This window comes from Sturnira hondurensis, unplaced genomic scaffold, assembly GCF_014824575.4.
Source record: "Sturnira hondurensis isolate 20B ecotype Veracruz unplaced genomic scaffold, ASM1482457v3 Scaffold0017394, whole genome shotgun sequence".
Taxonomy (NCBI): domain Eukaryota; kingdom Metazoa; phylum Chordata; class Mammalia; order Chiroptera; family Phyllostomidae; genus Sturnira; species Sturnira hondurensis.
The window spans coordinates 8837611-8862082 of NW_028090025.1; the positions used below are offsets into that span (position 1 = coordinate 8837611).

Here is a 24472-nt window from a genome sequence, read left to right on the forward strand (position 1 = left end):
AGGAAGTTTACTCATGCCACTTCCCAGTAATACCTCCTCAGCACGCCTCGAGTAACCGCTATTCTGACTTTTGCCATCATCAATTTTGCTTGTTCTTAAACGTCATATAAATTATATTCTTATATAATTAACTAAATATTTTTTCTTATAAGCTCCATTCCGCCCCCTCCCAGAACCTATTTCAGACTAAGCAAAAAACAGCAGTAGCCCCAACCCCGGGGGCTCAGTGACTTGGAACACAAAAGGTTGCTTGTTCCATCCCCGGTTGGGGTGAGTATGGGAAGCAACCGATAGAAGTTTCTCTCTCTCCCTCTCCTCCCCTTCCTCACTCTCTAAAAATTAATAAGCATATTCTCAGATGGGAATTAAAATAAACCCCAGCAGTGTACGATAGAGTAAGAGCATGAATACCAGAACAGGTCTACCTGCGTTCAAATTTCAGCTCTGCCACTCACTAGCTGTGTGACCTTGAGCAAGCTACTTTCCTGCGCCCCTGTTTCCTGTTTATAGAAGAGGATTACCGTGACCTACCTGCTAGGGCTGATGGGAAGATTAAATGAACTCTTGTGCACAAAGTGATTAGAATAAGGCCCGGTACTTGGTAAAACTCCCTAAATGTAAGCTGTTATCATCGTCATCATGCACAAAACTTGGAGTTGGACATAACCAACCACATATGTACATTTTTCCAAGTACACATTGAAAATAATATATAACTATTAATATAAAAAGTATTCATCTGAGTGGCACCTAGAATTACTTCGCCATTTGTGCTTACTGCTGTGCCTGATGTGGCAAAAGCCTGAAAAGTGAAAGTTTGCTATTGTAGGCTTCTTCACAGCCCCTATTTGAATAGGACTTTGGGTCCAGGCAGACATCCCTTTGACACAAACCCACACATTCACTCTTATTTAATCTTCAGCACAGTTCTGTAAGGTAGGGTTGGTATTTCCACCTGTAGTTTATGGCAGAGGCAACTGAGTCTCAGAATGTGTCTGGAAACCTAGGTCATGACCAAGTGGGGCAAGTCTGGATCAATAGTAAAAAATCAACCAATATAACAGTGTAAAGAAGAAAAACACATGATAATATCAATGGATGTGGGGAAAGCATTTGACAAAATTCAATATCTGTCCATGATCAAACCTGCCAGAAAACTAGGAATAGGAAAGAATTTCATCAACTTGGTAAAAGGCCTGTGACAAAAAACTTACATCTAACATCATACTTAATAGTGAAAGTCAATGCTTTTCTCTTTACCTTGAGTAACAGGTTAAGATTCCACTCTCACTCTCCCTATTCAGTATTGTACTAGAAGTCCTAGCCAATGCAACAAAGTAAGAAAAAGAAACGGAGGCATCTCTAAATTGTGACCTTTTCCTGTTCAATTCCCTTGGTCTTGTCTCAGCAAATCCCTCAGGGTTGAGCCCTTGCTTTTCTCATTAAAGTGTTTTGGTTACACAATAAAAAAGAGCGGCACCCAGCCCAGTGTCCATCAGTAGATGAGTAGATAAAACAGCTATGGGACATTTACACAATGGAATACTACTTGGCTGTAAAAAAGAAGAAAGTTTTACTCTTTGCAGTAGCATGGATGGACCTAGAAAACATGCTAAGTGAAATAAGCCAGTCAGAGAAAGACAAATACCACATGATTTTACTCATATGTGGAATCTAATGAACAAACTGAACTAACAAGGAAAACGGGGACTGACTCATAGATGGAGAGCGGGATGACAGCTAGTAGGGGTGGGGAGGTTAGGAGGGGGAGGGGTTAAGCAAAAAGGAAAAAGAACTCATGGACACGAACAGCAGTGTGGTGATTGTTGGGGGGAGGGGGGTGTGAGGGGACTAAATGGTAATGAAAGGACAATAAAGATTAAATAAAATTAAAATTAAAAAAATAAATAAAAATAGTAGCATCAATCTTTGGAGTGGGATGAGAGGATTTTCGTTTCTATAAATGGTTCTGGGTTGAGCTATAGGAGCTCTCCTGACCTTGCACTTGGGAAAGGGCAACAGAAAAGGTCTATGGCAGTTTTAGAGCTGTGCACAATTGCTATGTGATTGTTCAGTGTGACCGGTCCAGAGGTGGCAAACTGGCCCCTGGTGGGTGGCTCAGCCCTCAGGTAAGTTTGGCTGTGTCATATGGAATTTTAAGGATATCTGAATTAGTTGCTAACTTTTAAAAATTGAGAGACTGTACTTAAAAATCCAGGCTTCTAGGTTTTGAAAATATTGGAATATCTGGCAACACTGGGCCTATGTTTCCCCAAGTCAGTCTTCCCTTTGAAGGCAGGGTATTCTGCAGTTCCCAGCCTTCACTGGCCTGGTGAACTTGTTTGTGTTGACTGCCCAGCCCCTGCATTTGACTTTGCAACCCTGGAGACCCAGTTTTGGAAACCGCTAAGGGCAGGGATCCTGGCTGTGCCTAGGAGATACTCTTCCAGGTAGAGGGGCTTAGGTAGAAGTGCCCCCAGTTCCTAACAGAGTCTGCCAGACCCCACGAGTATGGCCTGAGTTGGACCACTACAGATACAAGACTGCTGTTACAAAGACCAGCCGATGGTGCCCCGCAAGGAGGTTTGAGAAGACAGAGTCTCAGGTTGTAAAGTGTTAGGTATGTGTCTCTGTTTAGAAAATCCTTTATGGTTTCCCTTTTATGTAAAAGTATAAAATGGTGGTTCACACCCCTCTTTGGGAAGCTGAACATCACAAAGTTACAGTGTATCATTTGGGGTGCTTTTGGTTTCAGGAAACAGTGATAGGAATTTATTATCTCACATAACAAGAAATCTGAAGATTGATGATTTTAGAGTCTATTAATTCAGCAGCTAAAAAACTAACTCCTTTGGAATTTTCTTGGCTTCTTCCTCATGGTTACAAGATGGCAGCTGTAGCTCCAGATGTCCTCACATGATCATATCCAAAAACATGGAAGAAGTGGAAGATCAAATTTTTTTCCTGTCTCATATTTATCAAGGAGGAAAGCCTTTTCCAGAAACTCCTCTGTAGGCCTCCTGTTACGTTAATTAACTAAAACTTGGTCATATGTCAACCTTTAAACCAGTCATTGACAAAGGAGACTAGGCTGTTCATGACTGATTTGGACTATTCCTGGTTCTTTCCTGGAGCTGAGGGAGTTCCCACTAAGCACACTTTACCTGAAAATCAGTATGAAATAAAATTCCGGGAGGGGGCGGCAGCGACTGGTAGGCACTGCCACAATGCTCTTAAAAATATATGTGTAACTTAAAAAAAGAAAACTTTAATATTACATTTTCATTCTAGAAAAATGAAAACATATTAAAGCAAAAGGGAGCACAACAGCACCCATAGTTCTATCACCCAGAGATCCCCACCATTGATGTTCTCGTATGCAACTTTTTATACACTGAGCTGAATGGCATGAAATGAAGGAGGGGGAAGTCAAAACTTACTCAGTTTTGACTATCTGAAAATAATTGGTTCCAGAAAACATATCACTTAAAATAGGGACCAAATTTTACTGTCGGTACTAAAGGGGAAGAAGGTTTTGACAAGGCTTGAAAAATGACATTGCAAATTATAAACATCGTTTTATTTTACCTTACATGCAACGAGAATTTGGTGGTAGTTGCTACTGGATGCTGATTCTTAGTATAAGATTAAGGGTTGATTTTTGTTTGTTTTTTGTCTTATCCTTTTCTTGGACAAAATCACGTGAAAGCATAATACAGCATTCTGCATATCCTGCTTCATTTCTGTGAGAGGGTAACTTTTATAGACCGATGCAAGGGTCACCAGGTTCCCAAGGCCTTCTCATGTCTGCGGTCTCTCAGAGCCCCCGCTGTGTTATGGTGCACGGTGACTCTCTGATACTTTTCTGGTGGCCTTTCCAAGCTCACCGACTTGGTGACACTCTTCACCGTCAGGAAAACGGGCAGTTTTGCGGAGTTGTCACTTTACTTTGTGTCTGTGTCGTGGTGGAGGCTGACACGCAGCACTCAGCAAGGTGAGGCCATTGCGTCAGTGGGGGCAGTGGTGCCTTCATGGGGTCTGATTCCTAAGGGGTTGGCTCGTGGAAATGTAATTTTGTGCAGTGATGACTTTTGCTTCATAGACAACCTCCCAACTGTGGAGCAGTGATGACAGGCCCTCTGTTTTTATACATTTCATTCCTTTTTGGGTCTATGTTTTAGCACAAAGTTATCTAGTGATACATAAAATTACTTAGAAATCTTGACAAGCTTTGAACCCCAAGAGAAAAAGACAACCATGGGCACACAGGTCCATAAAAAAGATAAGCTCTTTATTTTTTTAAAGATTTTACTTATTTATTTTTAGAGAGAGGGGAAGGGAGGGAGAGATACATCAATGTGTGGTTGCCTCTCATGTGGCCCCCACTGGGGACCTGGCCCACAACCCAGGCATGTGCCCTGACTGGGAATTGATCCAGCAACCCTTTGGTTCCCAGCCCTCGCTCCATCCACTGAGCTACACCAGCCAGGGCATTTATTTAGTTTAAATGGTAATTAACAGCTGCTGTGTATGCATTCATTTTCATGTTCCCTGGTGCTTTCTGGCAAACTTGTGACAATAGACTTTAATGGGAAAAAATCCAAAGAATCATGGAGACAAATGTAAGCTTGGAAAAAAAATTTTCTTTTTCTTTTTAATTTTTTTTGTTGACACCGATACGGATGTCCCCATCCCACCCCCCACTTTGCCTGCCTGCACTCATCCCCCACCCTCCCTTCCCTCTGGCCCCCAATTTTTTTCTATGAAGTGGGAATTTGGTTTTGACTGAGGAATAGGTAGGCCCACATTGTGACTCGTTTGAGCAATGTTACTTTCCCAGGCTGCAAAGTCACTTGGCTAAGATCCACACTGAGCTTTCTGTCTGGTTTGCCACTAGCAGCTGTGGCTCCCTCCTCCAGTCCTGTGTGGAATGAGAAAGGGAGCGAAGAGGTGAGGTGGGAGGGGTGGATGACACAATTACTGAATATAGAAATGGGTTATGCGGACTTTAAACTCCTGAGGCCCCATAAACTCCATCAGACCTTCAAACATCATCCTTGTCTGTTTGTCATTGTCTCTTCAGCACATTTACTGGTACCTGGCATATAGTAGCTGCTCAGTTAATATTTGTTAATGAATGAATGAAGAACTATTAGAGTTTTTTAAAGAAAAGAACGGACCAGGCTCAGGATGGGTGGGGAGGGTTGTCTGAGAGGGGCTGTGCTTTACATGCCTTGAAGGGTGGTTTACAAGGATGGGACAGCGAGCCGGGGTGAGAATGGTGTGGTGAAGATGACAGAGGCCAGTCTGAAGGTGCTGACCTGTCGACTGCGGTGGGGAGCTCAGCGCTCCAGGCCTAAGCCTTTGCTGCCTTGGGGGAGTTGGGACCACAGGAAGGGCTTTCTAAGACATAGTTCACTGACACCCCTTCTTAAAAGGAAGCCAAACCCCTTAGAGGAGAAGGGGATAAGAGAAGTAGACATTGAAAATATGTCATATATGTGTGTGTATCTGTAAATTACATTGTGTTTACTTTTAAAAATATTCCTATGCTCGTTTGTTTATTTTTGGAGAGATAATGCATTCAAATTCAAAAGGTGAAACGTTTCCCCTCAACCCTTGTGCACCAGGCCCTGAGTTCACCTTCCCAGAGGCAGCATGGTTTCCAGTTTGTTAGGCATTCCAGAGAGTGTGTTACCCACGTGAGCAGATGCAGGTCTGATCCCCACTCCACAGAGGGCAGGCCACGTGCACCGCCGTGCACTTGGCTGGTCTCCCAGGTCAGCACCTAGAGAGGTTCCCTGTTCCCTTTTCAGTTTTTATTTTTATTAAAGGTGTGCGTGAAAATGGTTTAGAGTCAAATAATTCCTCGAGGCTGGTTAACAAAAGTAGCCCTCTTTTGCTGCTTCTTCGATTTCCGCTTCTCCGGGGCTAACCCGTATCAACTCTTTTTGCGGATATCTTAATTTTCCCCCAGTTTTAGGCATTACTTACTGACTTCTCATCATGGAAGATTAGGATTTAGCTCACTCACCTCCTTGCTTTGTCCTTTCTGCCTCTTCCTCACACACACACACACACACACACACGTGCACATGCACACATGTGCCCCATCTCAGAAACTTCCAATATAGTTTTACATTAACTTCGTCAGATTCTATATTGTGATTCTATATTCACAGCTGAAATCTGCACTTTCTCAGGATTACTTTTCCTACACGATTTCTTCCTTTCCCTGGAGTTAGTAATTGTCTTTTTGGGTCCAACTTGGTTTTCTATGACTTGATCACCAATTCTACCCCCAATTCTCCTTCTAAATGTATTACTCTCCTTTTAACATGTCTGGGTATGTGTTGCGATGCTGTTAACATTCTCTCCTTAAAGGTGATTGCCCCTGGGGCCCTCCACCTGCCCTGGGTACCCTCAGTGAACATAGCTGACATCTGGGAATCTTCCTTATCATCCTTGGAATTCCCTTCAGTGCTCTCGTGGTGGAGCCTTGTTTCCCAGTTTCCGTGTCTTCCTCGTGCTTGATTTACCCTCTTGTTTAAACAGAGCACCTTCTCTAGCAGCTTCTCAAGAAAGGATGTATGAGAGGCAAATTGAAATCTTATCTGAAAGATTTGATGCTTCCTTTACATTTAAGGGATGGTTCAGCTGGGTTAAAAATTTTAAGCATGAAAATAGTTTTCTTTCAGAAATTTAAAGGCATTGCTTCATTGCTTTCTAGCTTCAGTTTCCCCTTTGAGAAAATGAAAACCAACTAGTCTTATTCCTTCGTGTGTGATGAGTTTTATGCCTCCTCCCCTTTTGGAAGCGTTCAGACTCTTGTTTCTCCTCTTAAGATGATGCGATTTGCCATGGACTGTTTTAACCTATTGTGACGGAGACTTAGGGGACCCTCTTAATCTGTAAACTCATATCTTTAAATTCTGGGAAAATTTTTGTGAGTTATTTCCTTGATGACTTATTTCTCTCTGTATCCTCTGTTCTATTTTTCTAGAAGTCGTCTTATGTCTATAATGGAACTCCTGGACTGTTCTTATCACTTTCATCTCTTTCTCTTATCTCTTTCAACTCCTTATCTTTCATATTCTATTTTCTGGGCAATTACTTCAACTTTATCTTACAACCCTTTCATTGAGTTTGTAATTCCTGCTATAATATTTTTTTAATTTCTAAGAGTTCTGTTTTGTTTTCTGAATATTTCTTTCAAAAAAGCATTCCTTTTCCATGTAAGGTGATGTCCGTTTTCTTAGAGGATGCTTCTCCATGCATAGTTTCTCTTTCCTCCAAGATGCCTATTTTTCTTACCTGTTTTAAAGTCTGTCTGTTGTACTAGTGGCTTCCTCGGGTGTCTGGTGAGTCTTGGCTGTTCATCTTTCTGGAATGCTTTAGTGCATGGGCCTGCAAGGGGGAAGGAAGCTCTGTGCCGGCAGGAGGAGCTTGCTGCGCTGAGCTAGGCCACAGTGTGGTGGAGCTGGGCCATTCCACTGGGTCCCCTCTGATACGTCTTTCAGTCTTTTTTCTTGGGCTAACATATGCTTCGGAGAAGACTTGTGCAATCTTCTGTCTGCAGGGTAAAGAAAGATCTGCCTACCACTATTTTGTGGGTCCATTTGAGAAGAGGATAAGGGTTTTAAATTATGGAATCTATACACTATCCTCTTTCTTTCATTATGCTCTCTGATGCCCTCCAGGAGAGAGATGCTTTATTTAACCCTCTCCAGAGACTAAATCTGCCTCCTCTATGGACTGTGGCAGGCCACTCACTTGGCTTCAGGGAGTGTAGAAGATACCTGGAGTGTTTAGCAGCTTCTCCAACAGACTTTCAACCAATCCCTAGGTTTTTATGTCCTTCTTCACCCTCTCTTCCAGAGGCCCCGATGCTGCTAATTGCTGCAGTTGGGCCCGAGCAGAAGATTCCACGGTGAAAGTGGGTTGCTTTTCAGCTGTCCCCACTGCCAGCTTAGATTTCTTTCTTGGGACAGCCGTTACCTGTCCTGCTTTCTGGCTTCCATGGTTGTGTTGCTGGCCCCTCCGCTCCAGTTCATCTGAACTGGTTTATGTGTTTTTGCAAAAATTCCTTTACTGCCATTTTAGTAAGATTTGGGGAGGGAGGAGCATGAATGCCTGTGCTGACCCCACTGTCCTTCAGTGGGAATTCTCTCATACTTTCTTTTCCAAAGAAGTGAGCATGAGGATAGTGGGTTTCATTGCATGCTTCCTATATGCTCAGGGCTTTGCAGAATTGTCCTGTTTGTCCTGATACAAACCTATCAGGCAGACAAGATCAGATTAGGATCTTTAAGATGAAGCCCTGAAATTATTGCGGTGCCTGCTTATGTAATCCAGAATAAAAACAGTACTAAATTATAAAGTCAGGAAGCCCAATAAAGTTCTAATTTTTCCCCATTACATTTATGATGATGGTTTTTAGGAAAGAGCAAATATGGTTGATTTTCCCTGCCTTTGTTTATGCGCACATGGGCCTATGTTTACACGGCTTGTCAGGGAATCCTATGCTGGAGGAAGGTGCTGTTATTAGCCCCACTTTGTAACTGGGGAATCTGAAGCTCAGAGAGGTGAAGAACTTGCTGAAGGTCATGTCAGTGTGAGAGGCGGATTTGAACTCTTTTTATCTGACTCCCAAACCTATGGTTTGCCCAGCTGGTCGGTTGTGCTGAGCTGGTACACAGCGCCCCCTATCGTCTCATGGAAGGCTGTTTGCTCCTGCAGGTCTGCCTTCCTACTTCTCAGGGCATTGAAGGAACAGCACTCCAGAAACTGGAGTTATTTAACTTCGATAAATTGGCATGATGGATGTGGGTAAAGCACATTTTCCTGACAAGAGCCACCCACGGGTCTCTGGGGTGGGGGGTGGGGTGGGATGTGAAAGGCAGATAAGATTTCATTCTGATGTGTTGAGTGGAGCTAACAGGATTTGTCACCCTGTGCCAGATAGGGACAGGAGTGTTTTGTCCTCACCTAATTAGCACCAAATGGCCACTCTCAGGGGGATTTAAAAAAGAAACTACAGCTCCAGGCCTTTATCAGCGCAAGCTCTTGGCTGAACCCTCTCCAAGTTGGAGAGAAGTCTGCGAGGTGGGAGGATCCAAACTAATCTTTGCAAGTTCCCACACTCAGCTGGATCCCTCTGTCCACGGTCTGCTGGCTCAGGCTCGCTGAACTGCATGCTCACTGAACCCCCCAGAGGCTGCTCCTAAACTGGGCAGAGAGAGGAAGGGCACCGATGCTCCACTGGGCTGGCTGCTCTGTGGGCACCCTGCAGGACGGCCTCCTCGATTGACTGACTGAAGACACTGAGGCTCAGAGCACCAAGTGACTTGGCCCCAGAGCTGAGTGTCATACCTGGAGCTATCACCTTTGGCCATCCTCGAAACGTTTTATCTTCTCTCAAGGCCATGTTCTGTCACCCCCATTTAACAGTTGAGGAAACTGAGGCATCAGAAGGCTAAGGAACCAGCTCAGCCCTTATCATTAGAAAGGGTTAAGCTTGGCCTAATACTCTGTCGGCCTGGGACAGAGGTGCTGTCTTCTCTAAGCACTTCACAGGCCCGCTGTTTTAGACGGCAGTAATGGCAGCAGTGGTGATGATAGTAACAACTACAGAGCTCCTGTACATGCCATGGGTAAATTTTAAGCTCTTGGTGTAGCTGGTCTCATTTCATCATTTCTATAACGTTGAAGAGGATAGATTTTTAGCTCTGTTTTCCTTGCAAGGAAATGATGCTCTGAGGGGCAAAGTGTCTTGTCCAAAAGGTAGAACCAGCAAGTAATTCCAAGTCATTTGTCTCCAGAAGCTATTCCCACAATGCAGCCCCAGGCAGGAGCCCAGGGGCGGGCTTTCTCTTTCTCTCGGAGATTCTGCAGTAGCTGTCAACTCTGTTCCGACCTGGTATAGGTGAGGGGTGGCCCCATCTGAGTTGGCCCCATCTGTCTGGCTCAGTCTTGGGTGAGGCACGGGGAGGAGTTGACTGGTGCTCTGAGTGATCACAAGAAGCTCACATTCTGCGGCAGAAGAGGAGGAAGAGTAAGGGTTCGTCTGGTTCTGATGAGCCTTGTGTGGACTGCCCCTGGTGTCTTACACAGGTGGATGGGAGAGAACTAAGGAGAATTCATTTTTTAAAATAAGCAGTAAATATTGAGTTGAAGAGGAAGGCATGTTTAGGGGACTGGATTCAGGAAGCTCTGGCTGACACTTGGTGAGGACGTATTTCTCATGAAATGCATGTAGCCCAGCCTCCCTCTCTCTCCTCCCCACCTTGGAGGCATCTGGCTCCACAGTCCCTTTTTATTTGACTCTGTTGATTGAGGACCCACTGTGGGGAGGGGTCTCACTGGGGGCACAGTGCGGGGTGTTAGATATTAATCAAATCACCACACAAATACCTGTGTTATGCAGGAGAGGCCCAGGGAGCTGGGAAGTAGACCCTGGGGGGCCTGTTCTAGGCTGTGAGGACAGGGGAAGCCTCCCGAGGAGGTGACATGTAGGCTCAATAAGGGAACTGATATGGGATCCATGAGGTTGTGGGCCTGGGTCAGGGAGAAGGGAGAGTGTGACAGATGGGAGCTGAGTCCCAGGAGGCCAGCAGGACAGTACTGGTCCTCCTGTACTGTACGCCACCTCACCTGGCTGGTCCTGCTGTTAAAGGGTTCCCGGGCCTTGTGTGGGTCTGGAAAGTTCTTACTGGGGTCCAGCACAAGCCCTCAGAGCATCTCTGCTTACTCAGATACTCTTCTGGGGACAGGAAGGTTAGAAAAAGAGAAGGGCCCTGACCTACATACAGAGCAGTGATTAGGACATGGGCTCTTGAGCAGGGTTCGAATCTCAGCTCTACCTCAGTTTCCTCATTTGCCCAGTGAGAATTATAACGGTGCCTTCCCCAGTTGTGAGGGTTGATTTGGACAGTGCACGGGGAACATGGTGCCTGGTCAGGGCAAGTGCAGCAGGCGTTAGCTGTCATCCGTTGAGGGTCTGCAGCTGAGGCCCAGCACTGACATCCACTTTGGGTCTGGGACGGACTGGCATCTGCCCTTGGGTGCAGTATAGGTAGGGAGCCACATTCTGCACTCAGAGGAGACTGTGTTCTTCATTCCTCACTGGCCGGGGGCGGTAACAGTGACCCACAGGGACACGGGATTGGCCACCTCCCTTTCACTGGGTCCCACAGCAGCCTGGCATAGGAAGGAAGAGAAGCAGTGAGCCTGGCTCTGCTCAGTTTTCTCCTTTTATGGTCAGCCTGCAGGCCTCTGGCTCCCCGGCCATAAACCATGAGCTGGTGTTTGGGATTGGGCCGAAATAGCTGGTCTGTGGGGAGCTGGCGTCTCCTGAGAGTTTTCAGGGCTGCTGTGGGGGAGGGCCCGCCAGAGCCCTTCATCTCCTCAAAGCTCACATTGCGGACATGCACATCCGAAGCCAGACACCCAGTCCGGGAGAAGAAGGGAGGAAGGCACATTTAGGGATGGATGTGACATAAATCCAGGGCTCTGGGCCCAGAAACTCAGCCAGACAGAGGCCATGTGGAGGATGTCCCCAGCTCCGGCCCCACACAGCTCTGTCGGTTTCTTGCCCCCTCTGACCTGCTGCCTCCCAGACCCTGTGCTTGGGACGCTGAGCCTCCTCTGTGTCTCCTGGGGACGCCCATGCACCCTCCTGGAGGCAGCTCAGCTGTCACTTCAGCTGTGAAGACGTTGTCTCTCAGGGAGCATCAAAATGAATGCTACCTTCTGTAGCACTTCGAGCAGGTCTCCCATACAGATTCAGACCCTCTCAGAAGCAGAGGCTGAGTAGGTCTCGGTGAACTTCGTGTTTCCTGGCACCTGTTAGGGCCCTGTGACATGTTTGCTGAGTGACTCTGTGGATAGAGGAACAGGGTTTACCATGGGTGCGATCTCAGATGCCTTTGAGAGACTGATTGATTCAAATCTACAAGCACTTACTGAGTACCTGTTACTGCTCCTCACGTCTTGTTCTTGGCACTGGGATGATGCACAGCCCTTGACCTTAAGGAGTTCATTGGCAAGTTCATTGGCTAGGGGAAGCATTAAAAGCAGTTTTGTAACTGTTGGAAAATGAATAGATCTGTGTAACTCAATAGATCTTTTTCAGGAATCAGATTTCTTAATTCAGAGATAGTATAAAATTAACGTAGTTTTTTTTTAAAAGCTTTATTGTGGTATAATTTATGTACAATAAATAAATCCATTTTATCCCTGGCTGGTGTGACTCAGTGGACTGAGTGCCAGCCTGTGAACCAGAGGGTTGCTGGTTCCATTCCCAGTCAGGGCTCATGCCTGGGTTGTGGGCCAGGTCCCTGGTGGGGGGCACATGAGAAATAACCACACACGGATGTTTTTCTCCCTCTCTTTCTCCTTCCCTTCCCCTCTCTAAAAAACAAATAAATAAAAAATTTAAAAAGAAATCCATTTTAAGTATACAATTCATGGTTATTTGTGAATTTACAGGGTAATGCAGCCATCACCATAATCTAATTTTATCTTTTATCATCTCAAAAAGAAATCTCGTGCCCATTTGTAGTCACTTCCCACTCCCACCCCAGGTCCAAGCAATCAGCAATGCCCTTTCTGTCTTGCTCTATAGCTTTGCCTATTCTGGACATTTTATATAAATGGAGAGTGAATGATATAATATACGGTTCTTTGTGACTGTCTTCTTTCACTTAGTGTAATATCTTCAGAGTCCATCTGTGTTGTGGTGGCTATCTGTGCTTCATCCCTTTTTATGGCTGAGTAATATTTCATTGTATGGATAAGTCACATTTGTTTATCCTTTTACCAGTTGATGGACATTTTATTGTTTTGACTTTTTGGCTATTATAAATAATGTTAAGTAGCAAAATTTTTCCAAAGATTGAAAAGAAAAGCTCTGTCATATGATGAATAAATTATTGATTACCACTCCAAATAATCAGTACCTATGCCACCTAAAAAGTATTGAGGTGAAACAATGATCACAGTGAGGCTAATCTCCCCAGTGGGGAGAACATTCGGACTTTGGGATCCAGGGCCACCACTAGGCCAGGTAATACCTTTATAAAATTAGAAAAAGACACCCCTTTCTCAAGGCACTTTCCTCCCATCTGCTGGAAGATTGTTATAATAAACCTGCACACCAACAGTGACCAGCATGAATGTTTCCCCCGTGGAGTTATGCAGTGTACAACTTATACCACTGTCCCTGGCAGCCCAGAGGGGACGTGCAGTAGAAAGGCCCCTAGGGCATGCATTAGAACTTGGCTCTGCGCGCTATGGAGTCAGAGAACGTATCATAGAGGAAGTGACTCTCAAGATACCATTTCAAGAGTGGGTTAGGGTATGTGCCCCGAAGAACTGAAAACAGGCCTTCAAGCAAGAACTTGCACTAGAATTCTGATAGCTCCACTCATGACTGCAGCCAAAAGAAAGAAACAGCCCAAGTGTCTATTGATGCAATATTATTGGGCCATAAAAAAAAAAGAATGAAGTTCTGAAACATGTTAGAACAGGGATGAACCTCAAAGGAATCATGCTCAGTGAGAGAAGCCAGACACAAAAGGCCATACGTGATCTTGTTGTATTTACGTGAAATGTCTAGAATAGGCAAATCCAGAGAGACAGAAAGCAGGTTGGGGGCTGCCAGGCGCTACGTGGAGTGGGAATGGAGAGTGACTGCTCAGTGGGTGTGGGGTTGTGTGTTAGGCGGATGTGGATATTTTGGTACGACATGGAGTAGCTGCACAAACTGTGTATGTGCTACGTGCCACTCACGTGTTCACTTTCTGTTCGCTGACGTGGTTCCTCTTATGTTGTGGGAATTTCGCCTCGCTGGAAAAAAGAAGAAGAAAAAAGGGAATGGAGTCAGCAGGAGGAGAAGTGGTAGAGGGGGTGCTTCAGGAGGAAAAATACGGTGTGTGCAAAACCTGGGAGGGGGTGGCGGCAAACTGCTGTGCACACTCAGAGAACTTTGCTGCCTTGTGTCCAACACGAGCTCGCCTCAGGAGAGATCAGAGATCAGGAAATCCATCTCCGGGGCTCCCCGTGGGTCAGCTCACCCGCACTGAGCCTTTCTTCTGCCCACAGCCAGAGCTCTGTCAGCTTCCCACGCTGGGAGGCCGTGTGTTTCTGATGGGAACGTCCAGGCCAGAGGTCCCTCGGTCACTCCCAGCACAGAGCCACCCTGGCGGCTTCCAAGCCTCCCCTGGAGCCTGCTCGCCCTCCTGGGGACCTGTGAGGAAAGGCCTCAGGACGAGCCTCTGACCCTGTAAATCTTGTGTGCTGTGGGCCCGGCCTTCCCAAGGCTGCTGGGAAAGCCTGCCTCTCTCCCCGAAGCAGGTGGATCGAGATAGCTTGTCCATCTGTCAGTCTCTAAATCACTCCGTAAAATAGTGGGAGTAGTCTGGGCCAGCCCCAGGTGTTCTCTGTCTGCCTGGGTTCTGATCACAGGGTCTTGGTTCCTCCGTCCTCTTGCCCCTCTGGCCCTTCCTGGATCAGTTTGTAACCGGTTTTCCCATTTTGCTCTGTTTGCACGTGGATTTCTCCCTCTGGGTGGAAGGCGGAGGCACAGGTATGCACACTCCCTCAATTGTAGCACAAGGAGCTGGTGGCAGTGCCCACACACAGGTGCCTCCCATCTACAAGAAGGGCGACACTGATTCCGTCTCTCTCCAGTGTACTGGGGGGAGGAAAGATTTAGTGTTTTCTTGTTTTTATCCTGAAGGAAGTGCCACCAGTGCACGAGTGTGGCTTGTCTGAGGAAGGCAAAGCAATGCAGTGACAAAAAGCAAGGGCTTTGGTGTCATGCAGACTCTGGGCTTCAGTCCCAGCCTGCCACTTCCTGGCTGTGTGGCTGTGGTCATTTCCTAGAGCTGCAGTACAAATTGCCGCAAACTTGGCGCCTTCAAGCAACAGGAATTTGTTCTCCTAACAGTTCCAGGAGCCAGGGATCTGAAATCCAGGTGTTGGTAGGGTTGCTTCTTTCTGGGTGCTCTGAGCAAGAGTCCAGCCCACGCCTGGCCCCTGGCTCCTGGCCCCTGGCCCCTGGCTCCTGGCATTGCCTGCAGACCTTGGTGTTCCTTGGCTTATAGACACATCACTCCCACCTCCACCTCCTTCATCACCTGGCCTTCTCCCTGTGTCATTCCCTCTTCTTTCTCTTATAAATGAAGACACCAGCCATCGACTTAGGTCCTACCCTAAACCTAGGATAATCTTATCTGGAGATCTTTCATTATGTCTATAAGATCTTTATTCTAAATGAAGTCACCTTCTGAGTTTCCGAGTGGACGCATCTGTTGGGGCCACAGTTCAACCCACTGCCGTGACCTTGGGAAAGTGTCCTCACTTCTGTGCTCTCTTTTCTTCATCGGTTAAATGGGGCTGATGCCAGTGCCCACCTCAGGGGCTGCTGTGGAAATTCAATGGGTCACCACATATAGAAAGGGCTTAGCCCAGGCCCGTGGCACAGTGAGTGACAGCCGTTTCGTATCTCTTTCCTAAGCTTCGTGGTTATAAAGGTGTTCTCAAGAGCAATAAAGGCTATTTTTATGTTGACCGTTTTTGGTGGATTGAGGGAACGTTTATACAGACTTGTTGCACAGACATCAACGGGACGAAAGGTGGAGAGAAAGGAAGTGTCCTCCCTTCCTGCCTGTCCCTCAGGCTCTGTCCTCTCTGTTGCCAGTAACGAGAAAGGGTTCGTAATGTATCGGACACACAGGTAAGTGCTTGAGTGTGTGCGTGTCCTTTTTAAAGCATAAAAGGTAAAATGCAACATTCCCTAGCCTTTTCTTTTTTAGCTGAATGTATCTCGGAGAATGTTCTGCATCAGTCCATGAAGATTCTTTTTAATGGCTGCCTCATGAGCCTTCTTTGGCTGTACCAGAATTTAAATACCAGAATGTATTTCACTGGTCTGCAGGTGGTAGACTAGTTAAATGGCTTATGTCTGGTCTCTTGCTATCCCTGAGGTTACTGCAGAGACCAGCTCATGTGTCTCTCTTTGGGCACACGTGTGGGTGTCCCTGCTGTGGGTGTTTCTGAGGGGTTGTAGGCAGCCCAGGCATCACAGCAGGGGGTGTGCGCCAAATGGCAATCAGTGCAGCTGGACTGGAAGACAGGACGGCATGGTGATGGAGAGTTCCCTCCTCTGTCATGTGTGTCCTCGTGGCCCTTCTCCCTGCAAGGGCATCCCCTTGGCCATCAGCTCAGAGATCAGACTTACCCGAGGGGCACCTCTTCACACCCCTGAACATGAGCCCCAGAGGCAGATGTCACCCAAGGTGGAAACAGTAAGAGTGCGGAAGAGGAATTAAATAGCCTTTTGGCTCTTGTGCCTTTTGCTCTGAGGATGTAGCCCGACCAAGTCGTCAAGTCACCAGAATGTCCATCTGTAATCTGAGGGAAGAGACAGAATTGGTTGGAGGTGGGCATCGGATCCGTGGAGTTTCCCCAGTCATCTCCATCTTGCCCCGGGGTGGCCTGATCTTCCTTATGTGATGGACATTCCCTGATCTAGACATGGTCATTACTGTCCTCGCTGGTCCCCAGTGAACACAGGCGTTGCCTTCTCCATTCCTATTTATCCATCCATCTGTCATTCCATCTAATGAATTTAACTGAGCACCACTATGTGCCAAGTACTAAAGCTACAGTGTTAAACAAAATGGGTAAGCCAGCTCTTCCCTGATAAAACTCACTTTCTAAAGTAGAGAGAAGGCCAAATATGAGGTCATTTCAGATGGGTCTAAGTGGTGTGAAAGCAAGAAACAGGTTAATTTGGGGTATGGCATGCACCCCAGTGACCAGAATTAGAAAAGGCCTCTCTGGGAGTGGAAGCCCTTGAGATGGTGGGAAGGAATCAGCTGTGGCAAGAGCTGTGGGGAGAGTGTTCTCTGTGAAGAGCAGGTGGCTGTTTAGGGGCTGTGTGTGTGTGTGTGTGTGGTGGGGTGTTGGTGATGAGAGAGTGGTGCCAATGAGGCAGGCAGGTGGGCGACATCATGCTAGACCTCATAGGCCATGGTTGGGAGATTGAGGGCCACCAGGACTCACCAGCTGCCTTTTCGACTTTGGGTGGTGGGCACCCAGTGAAATATACAGACCATGTATCATAGATATGTATACTTGAAACCTCTGATCTTATTCACCAATGCCACCCCAATAAATTTAATAAGAAAGAAGATCCCTCTACTGCAATGCAATACCGCCTCACGCCCCTTGGAGGGGGAGCTGTCCAAAGCCAGGAAGCAGTGTGCTGATGAGGGTGTGGGGAACCGGAACCCTGGGGCACGGCTGGAGGAAATGTAAGGTGGTGCAGCCACTATGGAAAACAGTACGGCAGCTTCTCAAAAAGCTAAACAGAAAAACCGTACGATCCGGCTGTTCTGATCATGTAGCCGAATGCAGTGAAAGCAGGGATTTAACCCGTGTTTTTACACCCATATTCTTAGCAGCACCATTCACAAAGGCCACAAGGTGGAAGCAACCCAAGCGTCCATCAACAGATGAATAGATAAGGAAATGCGGTAGACCTGTACACCGGAATATTATTCAGCCTTAAAAAGGAAGGACATTCCGACCCATGGATGAACCTTGGGGATAGCATGCTACATAAAAGAAGCCAGTCACAAAAGGACACCCACTGTATGATTCTACTTAGATGAGGTTTCCACAGTCAAATCCATAGACACTGGAAGTGGAATGGTGGTTGTGAGGGGCTGGGGAAAGAGAAAGAGGGGAGTTAGTGTTTCCCGGGCACGATGTTTCACTTTGGCAGGGCGGAAAAAGTTCTGGAGATGGTGGTGACAGGTGCCCAACAGTGTGAATGTGCCACTCAGTGCCGCTGAGTTGTACGCTTAAAAATGGTCACAGTGGTAAATTTTGTGTTATATATATATATATATCTACCACAGTGTTTTAAACTTACACGAGGAAAGCTTGCCCCGTGAGAATGGCATGGGGCACAGGCAGAGCAGGGAGATGGGGGGGGGGGCGGATCTGGGCCAAGAGTGATGGTTCTCAGACCGGGTGCGACCGCAGTGAAGGGACAAGTCTACAGATTTGAGATCCAGTTCTTGGGAAGCAGGTCCTTCCATCCTGGAGGCCACTTCCTGCCCTGGTTTCGTTCTTCCCACCTTAGAGGTTAGCACAAGTGCTTCCCTAGCCTGGGCAATAGTCCTCACTCCTTCCTTTGCCTGGTCCCTGCTGGCCTCCCCAAGCTGCCTTGTCCCTCAGTGCCTTCCTTCACCCCCATGGAGCCTGAGCCCCTCGGGACCCATGCTCCATTTCCTGTGCACTGTCTTGGAAAAGCAGACAGAGCCCAGGCTCTGACTCACAATACTTCGAAACCCGGCTCAGTCATTGAAGTGGCTGTGAGACTTTGGGCTACCGAACCTCAGCTTCCTCAATCCTAAAAGAGTCTGTATTAAAGGCCACACATGGGAAGTGCCAGACAGTGTGTCTGGGCCATAGTAGATATACAATAAATAGTATGTGTTGGATTCAGATCCTGCCTCATCCATGTATTAGCTCAGGAATTGTGGGCAAGTTTTAAAACTTCTTTGTGCCTCAGTTTCTTCATCTGTAATATGGGAATAAAAAGTGTATTTCGTAGGATGTGTGAGGATTGAATGAGTTAATACAAGTAAATGCTTAAAACAATATGAGGCACAGAGGAGGTACTAAAAGTTAGATACTATTATGTGGTAGTTTTGGGACCTGGCATAGTGTTGGATACCTGGTAGGTGCGATAAAAGTATTTGATGAATGAACGAATGAGTGAATGAGTCCATTTCTTCTGTGTATATTGAGCTTCTGCATCAAGGAGCTCATGTCTTCTAGGTTTGGGGCTGGCATTTTTCAAAGCTCACCAAGCTAAACTTTCTGTGTCAGGGTTTAGGGCTTGGAGGCTGCGGTTCCAGGAGCAGGAGAACGTGGGGGACAGGACAGGGTGCTCTGTCCATGATGGGTTTGTGGTTTTGTGGGGCACAGACACAAGCAAAGAGAGAAGAGCGCAGGGGCAGTGGGGCTCTGGAGGTGGAGCATTGCCTCTGCCTGGGGAACGGGCAGGAACCAGTGACAGCTCCAGAGTTTCTGGGAGGGGCTTGGAGGCAGCAGTGGGTTATTTGAGGGGGCTGGTGGTGGGGCCTATTTATTTGAGCAGTGTTGACTATCTGTGATAGTTTGGGAGTGCTGACAGAGACTTCCAGTCAAGACACCCCCTGGCTCCCTGACAGTGGGGAAGCCTTCTGAAAGATGTGTCATCTTTGAGCCTGGGAGGCCAGGAAGTAGCCAGGTAAACAAGGGAAAGGCCTTCCATGCAGAGGGAAGAGCCTGAATAGAGAGGCGTGGGATGTGTTCAGGGCTTGTCTCGGTGGGGTTGCTGGGGTCCTAAGAGTGAGGGAGATGGAGGTGCCACGGCTGGGGAGGTGGGCAGCAGCCAGACGTGAGAGGCCTTAGATAACACGCTCAGGAGTTTGCACCTTACCTAAGGTCAGTGGGGAGCCAAGCACAGATTTAAAAACAGTTCTTTAGCCTTGTGGTGCTCTCTGAGCAGCACCATGGTGGTGGATGAGAACGAGAGCCTTATGAAAGGCTGCAAAAAGGGAGCCAAGAAGAAAGTGGCCAATCCATTTTATAAGGAATATTGGTATGATGCGAAGGCAGCAGCTAAGTTTGATGTAAGAAATATTTGAAAAACACTAGTCATAAGAACTCAAGGAACCAAAATCACATCTGATGGTCTCAAGGGTCTTTTTTTTTTTTTTTGAAGTGAACCTAGCTGATCCACAGAATGAAAATTCAGGCTATTAACTGAGGGTGTTCAGGGCAAACCTGCCTGCCTGAGTTCCAGGGCATGGATCTTACCCCTGATAAAATGTGCTCCCTGGTCAAAAATGGGCAGACCATGACTGAAGCTCATGCTGATGTCAGGACTACCCATGGTTACTTGCTTTGTGTATTCTGTGTCGGTTTTACTGGAAAATGAAACAATCAGATTCAGAAAACCTCTTAGGCTCAGCATCAACAGGTCAGCCAAATCCAGAAGATGATGGAAATCATGACCCGAGAGGTGCAGACAGATGACTTGAAAGAAGTGATCAATAAATTGATTCCACTCAATGTATTGGAAAATACAGAGAAAAGTCTTGCCAGTCTATTTACTCCATGATGTCTTGGTCAGAAAAATCAAAATGCTGAAAAAGCCCAAGTGTGAACTGGGAAAACTCATGGAGCTGCATGGTAGAGGTCATGGTTCTGGAAAAGCTACTGGGGTTGAGACAGGTGCTAAGGTTGAATGAGCTGATGGATCTGAGCCCCCAGACCAAGAATCTGGTTAAAATTCAGACATTTAATAGTGACAACTTAAAAATTCTACTTATGATTTTATTTATTTTTTTAAAGATTTATTTATTTATTTATTTTTAAAGAGGGGAAGGGAGGGAGAAAAACATTAATGTTTGGTCACCTCTTGAGCGCCACCCACTGCGGGGCTGGCCCACAACCCAGGCATGTGCTCCAACTGGGAATTGAACCAGCAATCCTTTGGTTCACAGTCCGGCGCTCAATCCACTGAACCACACCAGCCAGGCCTCTATTTATGATTTTTTAAAAAGCTGTATGCTTAAAATTCACATGCCAAAAATTCACCCATTGGAAGTGTAACATTCAGTGGTGTTCAGTAAATGGACCGAGTTCTGTAAGCATCACCACAAACTGAGAACCCAAAAATGATCCTTCATGCTCTTGTGCAACAACACCCACTTCCCCCCACGGGCAAACACTGACCTGTTGTCTCAATGGATTTGCCTGCTCTGGACATTTCACGTAAATGGAATCAGACGATAGGTGGTCTTTCGTGTCTGACTTCTTTTACTTAGCGTATTTTTGAGAGTCATCCAGGTTGTAGCATGAATCAGCACTTCATTGCTTTTATGGCTGAATAATATTTTGTGGCATAGCTATTCCACATTTTGTTTATCTAGTCATCGAAAGAGACCTTCGATCCCGAGGGTCTGGGCTCTGTGACGGTGGGGGTGGAGCGGAGGAATGGACTGGAGAAACACTTGCTGCTTTGCCGTTGTCCACCAGTGGATGTGATGCTCTGATTTCTCAGTTATGGTTGACTGGTTGATGACTAAAGGTGTTGGTAACTCTCCCATGTCCATCATAGAGGAGGAAGTGGGCTCCGGAACCTGGCTCCACCCTCTAAGGCCACTCTGAGAGGTGATGGTTGGTAATGCCTGCTTAATCACTTTGAATCTCATGATGCCCACTATATCCACTAGGATTCTCTGGTAATGAGCAACAGAGCCTGACTTGGCACCTGATCTAGGGAAGGAATTTATGGAGAAGTTCACAGATGGGGTGGGAAGACTGGGAAGCCAGCCTCAGGAAATGACGAGACTGCTCAGGCTCGGGGGACAGGCCGTGAGGCTCCCTCAGGCCTGTGTCCACCACCACTGTCATTCCCTGTTCTAGATCCAGCTCAGAGGACCCCACTGACACAGCCTGGGACCTGCTCTTGCTTCGTGGCTAGGGGAGCTGGTGGGGCAGCCCCACCAAGACTGTATATGGCGGCAGGGGCAGGGCAGGGGTCACTTTTCCTAAAGGAAAACAGGATGGTCTTCCTGGAAGAAGAGGGAATACTAGATGCTGGATTTTCAAACCAAAAAGTGTCCACTGCCCCATATTCCAGATGAAGGAACTGAGACACGGAGAGGTTAAAAATACTTGCCCAGGGCCACAGAGCTGGGAACTGATGAAATGGATCCCAGTCTTTCTGGGTCCAAAGTCTATGTTCTGTCTGGGACTGACTCTGAACAGAGTGGCTCTCCCAGGACCCCCAGAGCTGGTGGTGCTGGGAAGATCACTGCCTCCTGGATAATCCCGACTCTGGAACCTTTCTGGGGCTGCCCCCAGGACTTTGGGGTCAGGAGGAGTATCTAAAAGAGCCCTGCTGCCCCCTTGGCTTTGGTCTTGTCCCCTATGCCCCAGGCAATGAGGCCAGCTGGCCCCTTGTCCCCCGTAGTGGGGCCAGTGTGCAAGGGCTTAGAATGGGAGGTCCAGGGTGTCTAGTCTCCCAGCCCAGAGCTACTGCTAACTCATGGCTCTCTTTCCTTTCTGTTCTCAGATCGAGAGGACCAGTCCATTCTGTGCACGTAAGTGGAGCTGCTTTTTCTTCTGTTTTTCTGGAGTTGAAATTCAACCTATTAAATAAAGAAGAAAGTCCATGAGGGCAAGGTTCTTTGGTTTGCTCACCAGCCCAAGCACCTTGCCTCATAGCTTATGAGGGAGTGATGCTCCCTAGACATTTTGTTGAACAAATGCTCTTGTTCTGAGTCAGGCACACCTACATTGTCAATAATACCTGGTGCCATCTTGTTTTGCACAGCCTCCCACTTTTAAAGTAGCATTTATTGAGCACTTACTGTGTGCCAGGCCTTGAACTAAACACTTTACATGCAGAATTGCATCTAATTGCAGATACCATCTCTGTGGGTGAGGAAGCATTGGCGTGTATTAAAAAGTACCACTTTATAATTTCACAATTAACAACCGTGTCTGTACCTGATATTGGCTGTTTTGTGTCATTGTTTCTCTGAGAACTTGGGTACGTGGTCAGGAGATCTTAACTCAACCCAGAATCATTCAGAGGATCTTCATCATTCAGGAAAATCCCTCCTGTGGTGGGCACAATAATGCCCCCACGCCTCCCAGAGATCTCCACATCCTAATTAATCCCTGGGGCCTGTGATTATGTCAGGTTACATGGCATTGGGGGGTGGGAATGCAGGTTGTGGTTGGTAGTAAGGTTGTCAGTCAGGTGACCTTAAAATAGGGAGGTGGTCCTGAATTATTCAGGTGGGCCCAGTGTAATCACAAAGTCATTAAAACTAGAAAAAGGAGGCAGAGGAAGACAGTCAGGCAGTGATGAGTGTGAGAAACACTTGACCTAAGATTACTGGCTTTGAAGATGGAGGGTGTCTAAGATGACAGGCAAGGTGGAGAAGAGCTCTGGAAGCTGCGAAAGGCAGGAAAACGGGCTCCCCCCTCGTGCTCCCAGAGAGAAACACAGCCCTGTCCACAGCTTGGTTTTAGCTCAGTAAGATCCACGTCAGACGTCTGACCCCAAGAACTCGTGTGTGTGTGTGTGTGTGTGTGTGTGTGTGTTGTTTTAAGCCACTAAGTGTGTGGTAATTTGTTACAGTAGCAAAGGGAACTAACATACCACCAGCCCCTACACTTACTCCTTCCAGACTCATTGTGTATTCAACAGATTTAATGGGCCAGGCCCCCTGATGAGTTGTAGGCATGAGCCAAAAATAAGCGTGATCCCTCAAGAGGGAAGATAGCCACCAGGACAATTATCGCACACTGCCCTTGTGTGCTGTTTGAATGTACTGTCTGACTGTGTAAAGACACCACCTTTTTGGAAACTTTTATAAAATACGTGCACATTTTTAAAAAATCAGCCAGGTAACTCTGTAATTAAAAACTATGAAAATACGTAGGATGGAACATGTAAGGAAGAAGGAAGATGCATACATAGGAGGAGTTATAACCAAGGAGAACAGAAAGTCTTACCCAGAGAAGTGACATTTCAGCAGAGATGACAAAAGAGGGGAAGAATTTCCATCATGCGCAAAGGTCCTGAATTCAGGTGCACCGTGTTCTTTCTGAGAAACAGGTCTGTTTGTGAGAGACTGCCCCCCAGCAAAAGTCCTCCGTGGGAGAAGAGCCGTTGCAGGATATCTAGGTTGTGAAACCAAGGGTCAGTGGAAACCAAGCAAACGCTGTTAATATGTGAAAAGGACCAGGTGTAAGACAGTAGGGAATGGTGGGAAGTGTGGTGAAGTGGCCCATCTAAGGGGGCAGCAGCTATTTCTCTCCAGCCCACTAGTGCTATGGGGGAGCACAGGTCCAGTGTCTCCAGATACCCCCACACTTCAATAGAAGCTGGCAATCTAGTTTTTTTTTTTTAATGTGAAATCTCCAATTTTGGAACATTAACACCTAATTCACATGAACACACACAGAGCACCATTCAGATAAATTCTATGTGTGGGCTCACTTTGGCCAGTGGGCCACCTTGTTTACAAGCCCTGTCCCAGAACCCTGGGCCTGGAAGTGTCCTCAGAGATGACCACGTCCACCGTTCCTGCCGCACATACACCAGCTGCAAGAAATTTTCATGGAGCATCTAAATGGGGAATGATTCACTTTATTTAAAATGAAAGGAGATTCAAGTTGGCCTCGGTAATGATACCCCCTTCCATTCGCTTGTATTCCAAATACTGCTTTGAGTGGGAGGGAAAGGGGCAGGGCAACGAATATGGCAGGGAGTTGAATCACATGCATCCAGGCTGGTTATGGCCAGTGTGAGTCGTGTGTCAGGGTGGCCGTGGCCATGACAAGCGGGGTTGCACATGTCACTGAGGAGAAACCAGCATGT

At 46.8% G+C, this 24472-nt stretch overlaps 1 protein-coding gene and 1 pseudogene across 4 annotated transcripts in view; both read left to right on the forward strand.

The window, feature by feature from the left end:
- Positions 1-24472, forward strand: part of MYH11 (myosin heavy chain 11) — a 121085-nt gene that overhangs the window by 26221 nt on the left and 70392 nt on the right. For all 4 annotated transcript variants that reach the window (XM_037067750.1, XM_037067751.1, XM_037067748.1 and 1 more), the window contains exon 4: positions 22151-22178. In XM_037067750.1, coding sequence (XP_036923645.1) covers positions 22151-22178 — 28 coding nt within the window. The remainder of the gene's footprint in view (positions 1-22150; positions 22179-24472) is intronic.
- Positions 19529-20446, forward strand: LOC119002072 (40S ribosomal protein S3a-like; annotated as a pseudogene).